This window comes from Telopea speciosissima, chromosome 2 (assembly GCF_018873765.1).
Source record: "Telopea speciosissima isolate NSW1024214 ecotype Mountain lineage chromosome 2, Tspe_v1, whole genome shotgun sequence".
NCBI classification, from domain to species: domain Eukaryota; kingdom Viridiplantae; phylum Streptophyta; class Magnoliopsida; order Proteales; family Proteaceae; genus Telopea; species Telopea speciosissima.
In genome coordinates, this window is record NC_057917.1 from 42,191,922 (window position 1) to 42,197,529 (window position 5,608).

Genomic DNA, 5,608 nt, shown 5'->3' on the forward strand with positions numbered 1-5,608 from the left:
CCTATCGTGATCGTGGAGATTCGTTCGTGTGCTCATAACCATAAGCTTAACTTTTGATCCTTCTTCCGCTGCGTTTTCATATACATTCAGGTATGATCCAAACCCGTGTTTATTTGGATCTTGATCTATGTGATCTAACACATGTGAACACCCTTATCACCATTTCGTGGAGAGGCTGTTTCTACCATCATGATGCAATATGACAACTTTACTTTTGCACCAAGGCACACCCTCTACCAATGGTTCCCAAACTGCTCGTCTTTAAACTTTCCCCATAAACACCAAATTCATGGATGTTTATAGTCATAAATGTAAAATTAACTGTCAAAAGAAGCTTTGGAGCTTGAATTGAGAAATATGGCTCCACTATTTTCAAGCTAACAATCCACAAACTGAAACTAAGAGTCAACTGTAAAGTAATCAATCAAAAACAAGAAAAACAGAAGACTATGAAGAAAAAGAAACACAAAGCAGATCTAATATCTCTCATCCTAACAATCTTTACAAATGATGATGAAATTAGGTAGATCCAACTCCAAGTGCCTGAAAAACTCTTAAAGAAATAGATACCAGGTATATTGCCAAAAGCCCTGATCCCAAAAACCCATCAATCTTCATGTTTCTCTTTGGCAGAATAACAAGAGCCCAAACCAAACCAGCCACCAATAGAGCTATTGTCTCCAAGAGACAAGGATCTTTGGGTATCAAAACACTAGATGGATATGCATGCCAACAGGAGACAACAAGAGACATACCCAACCCTACCAATACGTTGAAAGTGGGTCCTGCATAACATCCTGAAATAGCCACCTGTACTCCATCAGACCCACTATTCACAGACACCATTGTACAATTTGTTATCAAATCCCCTAATGAGTTTCCCCAAGCAAGCAATGTGAGCCCTAAAATTGAAGGGCTCACCCCAATTACATAACCAAGTGCAATTAGCAACCCAATCAATTCCTGAGCTATGATATAACTCCAAGTTATACTCATCAAGAAACCTGCAGCAAGCCATGGGAAGATATATTTCTTTGGAGGACTAGATTTCTCTGTTGTAAGAAAAACAAGTATCCCAAAAGTAATCCCTAACAACCCACCAATTACATACACCACAAGGCCTGCTTTGTAACCTATGTTGCTTCCCTCCTCAGAGTTCCAAAGGGCTGCCAAGAGAACTGGTGCTAATGTAACTGAAGCAACTGCAAAGGGCTTGGACCATCTCTCCTCACAAACAACAGGAATGGTCAATCTCCTTGGTAAGTACAGAGGTAGCCTTACAACTGACCATAACCTACCAAAAGAAGCTGATGATGAGTTGAAACAGCAACAACATCTGCTGCAACAAGCTGCTTCTTTTTTATGACAAGAACCTTCAAGATCATCTCTCCCTACTACACGAATTTCATCCTTTTCACAATCTTCTAAAATGGGTATACCCAATTCCCCACTAGAATTGATCCCAAAGTCCTCTGTGTTCTTCCTCCGATTGAAATGCATGAAATAGACAACAAGCACATAAAAGAAATACAGAGAAACAAAAGCTAATGCTCCCCAAATATTGATTGCTCCAATTATCACAATAGAAGTTAATGAAACAACTCCTAAAAGCAAGAAGCAAATATCTCTTACAAAATCAGACTTATCGATTGAACTCTGATGAGGTCCCATGAAAGTGCTTATGATTCCAACTACTACACAGGAAACAAAGAGAGCACCCCCAACGACACTGTTCAGCCCCACACGGCGAGCTCCAGTTCCTGTGAAGGAAACTAGGCTAGCAAACCCATCAGGTGCACCGTTTCCTAGAGAAAGAAGAGTGACTCCAGCTATGGCAGGAGAGAGCTTCAGAACCCTTGATAAGCTCTCAAGAGAAGAGCAGAAGTACTCAGAAGCTGTGTTTCCAAGAAGGTAAAACAACACAATAAGCCAAAGTGATAGAATAGAATAGCCCAAAGAAGGCCATCGCCCACAAATGCAATAGAAGAGATTCAGATAGTCAAGAAAGCCTTGAGAGACGCATGGTTTATTGGACTTGAGGAATGAGCAGATCGATTTGTAGTCTTTTAAATTCCGCAAACCTTCACAAACAGGGTCTTTGCTGCGATTGAAGTGCTGAAAGGGCTGGGAATTAGTAGAAAGAAGAGAACCTTGTGCTTTGATGAAGAAAAGAGAGATTGACAGAAAGGAGATGATGATGAGGAAGACCAGATAATTCCTGGGATGGGTCTTAGAAACTAGAGTAGCCATTAAGAAAAGCTCGACAGAAACCTTTTGATCAGAAAATTGGGAACAAATAATGACCTAGAGAGAAGAAATGGGATTGTGAAAACAGGGTTTTGCTTTCTTCCATACTGTAAGCAAGATTTTCAGAGAACTTCTTTTCAAGATGGGGTTTTCGGCGTGAAGAACTCTAACCTTTTGTTTAGTGTTGAAACATTCTGATTTGGGAGTTGGGACCCTTCTGGTTTCTTCTTTTGACCAGCCTTTTACGCAGGTTGATTTGGGATTGAGATTTGAGAAGCCATTACAGCCATCCTCAAGGTTCTATTTAACGGTAATGGGTTGCGAATCACGCAATCAGTTCTAAGTACATGTGTCTCAGCCTCTCAGGTATAACAAGTTGCTGTTGCTAAAAAGTCCAGTAAATATAAATCTTGGACAAACTAATCCTTTGAATGGTTGGTGCTTGCCAGTTGACTGGTGGAGTGCAGGCTCCAAGAGCTCATCGATATGACTCTCTTGTCTCTCTCAGCTGCAGCAAAAGTTTTATAAGAAAGGAAAGAAAAATTAAATAAACAAGTTCTTCGATGGGACAAGGTATCTTTCGTTTTCTTTTTCTAGTAATAATATATAAGAAGAAAGACAACGTCAGCTGGTCGCGCAAGGCACGGCTCCCTCTGGTCATTTCTATCTCTTCGGGGGTGTGGCAGTCGTTTCGTGCCTCTATGTTTGGGCACATAGAATGCGGGCAGAGGTAGCAATGTTTCATTCCATGGATGGATGACACATGGTAAATTTTGGAGACGATTTATATGAAGCAAGGTTTGATATTGATTCTTGGAAACTTTTGGAACCAAGGTAGCTAACCCACTATCCCATAGGATATAAAGTCAATGTCAGACACACATCTGGACGATGCAAACATCAATCATTCGACATTTGGGGATGGGGAACGGACCTCTATTGTCCACATCCCTGATACGTCCCGTCTCAATGTATCAAGATACATTGTGAATAGACTGCATTTAATGAAACTGTGATTTGGGAAATCCAATACCCACTGAAAGGGTTGATAATCTCCTGCCAAACAACTTTGCATTTAAAGTATGCGTATGTATGTCGACCAATCTTGGGTCGCACTAGGACTCAAAGTCCCATCATGTCATATCATGGAGCATCCTTCCGATCGCCTATAAAGGTTTGCTGAAGATTCCAAGTAAAACAAATTGAACTTTTTTTTTCAACCCGAATATTACCGAGGACCCTGACTGGCCCCTAGAATTTTATTAAAAATGAAATAAGATAAAAAGGTACAAAGGAGGGAGGGGACATAACCTGCCTTACCCCAACCCAACAAACAAGGAGGGCACTCTCTCACTCTCACAAGAGATACCTAAAACACCCAGCCCAAACAAACATGAATCAAAAAAATATTACATTCTGAAAATTGGGAGGCCAGCCTTGTCTTCACAAAGAATTCTGATTAGATCCTAGGGAATTTCTTGTCCAACTTGAAAAAAAGAGCTAACAGAAAGGTTATAAGCTAAGTTAGCCAAAGATTTTTGAACTATTATGGCATTTGCTCAAATGCGGTGGCTGAAATGAGGGCTCTCCTTGATGGTCTTCGGCTATGTGCAGACATGGGATTCAAAGGCTATCATGTTGGCTTTGACTCAGCTTTTACTGTAAATTTTGTTAAACAAAGATCTTGCAACCTTTGGAGTTGGTGGTTCTTATTTCAAGATGTCCTAACTTTGGCCGACTCTCTTGGGATCAATCTTTATTTCTCTTATCGAGAAAACAATAGGGCTACTAACTTCTTACCTTGAGGATCTCTGATAATACCCCCTCCCCCATTGAAGCATGGGTCCCCTTTACTGGCTCCATCTACATTAAGTTTCTCCATGTTGAAAGGGGAGCACCAGAAAATCGATAAAGGGGGATTTACTTGATAATGAGAGGATTGATCTTCAGAACCTGCAAGATAATACCCTCCATGGATAAATATTTCTTAAAAGAAAAGGGATAAGGAACTTTCCTCACCCAAGATTTAAGTTTTTCAATAATGGTCAAAGCCACTCGCACCCCTTCTCCATATCTTCTATTGTTCTCTCCTTCCCAAGTTCCCACATAATGAAGGAAGGCATCAAACTTGTAATATACTAATACAAACCATGATTTCTTGCTATGGAGTGACTGAATAAAATTTTGCTTCTGATATCATGAGTGGGGATGATTTCAACGTCCAGTAATTTTCTAAAAAATTCCCAAACTTTTGAAGCTATTCCTGTTGGACAAGTGTGTGTCCATCAAACCCGGTTCACCTTTGTATTGAACATTTATACATTTTAGTTTAATATTGTCACATGCGATATAAATTTTTTGAGCATTATGTGTCCGTAAGTTTTACTTAAAATGGAAGTCACGACTAGGGTTTGGGTATGCCTAGACATGTGATGTCAGGGTACGAATGCGAGTGCTCACATGTTTGATGTATGCATTGGCGAAGAATCTACTTTGTCGATTCCCTCATGTATTACTGCCAGATGTAGGAAGGGATAGACATGTGTCACCGACACCCTGTGCCTGAGGGAACCCTGTCACTGCAAAGTGTGATCGCATTCTTTGGTTCATCAATAACTGAGACTCAAGCGAGTCAAAGCCGGTGTTCTGAGAATGCGTGAACACTTTGTGAGTGAAGGAGTTATCCAACATGGTCACCACTGCCCGATTGGGGAACACCAAGATTGAGACTGTCTGTGTATGGTCGGATCGAAATCTGGATCTAGTGCCGTTTTGGAAATGATTTTGCAAAAATCTATTTTACATAAAATGATAGATTGTTTATAATTATTTAAACAAAGTGTTTTATAGAGTTTCGCGGGATCCGATCAGATGCACAGACGCTCGTATATGGACATGTACTAAGGATTGGGGTTTGGCAGTACATGTGTACATGCCCTAAATTCCATAGTGATGGTGTTGATTAGTGGGGGGGTTGTATATGATAAATTGTTATCATATAGGGAGTTATTTGGAATTTACTATTTTAATTGGTTCTTTATTTAATTAATGGATATGGTGCTAATTGTAATTATCCATGAAATAAAGTAACTAATTAATACTTTTCCTATTAGATTATGCTTCTTCCACTTTTAAAAGCACTTTGAGTTTAAACAGAACTACCAAACTGTGTGTGTGTGTGTGAGAGAGAGAGAGAGAGAGAGAGAGAGAGAGAGAGAGACTCTCACTGGGATTAAAGAAATCCATCAAGGGATTAATTAAAATCCTAGCTCTATATAAAGACCAGAAAACACAGGAGGGAGGAAGTGCTCCACATTTTAGACTGGCCCCCTCTCTCTTGCGTTTTGGTCACTCTCTCTCC

At 40.1% G+C, this 5,608-nt stretch overlaps 1 protein-coding gene across 1 annotated transcript; it reads right to left on the reverse strand.

Moving 5' to 3' along the window:
* Positions 1 to 498: 498 nt before the first annotated feature.
* On the reverse strand, positions 499 to 2,344 carry LOC122649884 (cation/calcium exchanger 2-like). The gene is made up of 2 exons (XM_043843140.1): positions 1,340 to 2,344; positions 499 to 1,309 (listed from the first exon to the last, which is right to left on the reverse strand). Exons 1-2 carry the CDS (start codon positions 2,248 to 2,250, stop codon positions 520 to 522), a joined length of 1,701 nt encoding a protein of 566 aa, XP_043699075.1. The 5' UTR covers positions 2,251 to 2,344; the 3' UTR covers positions 499 to 519.
* Positions 2,345 to 5,608: the final 3,264 nt, after the last annotated feature.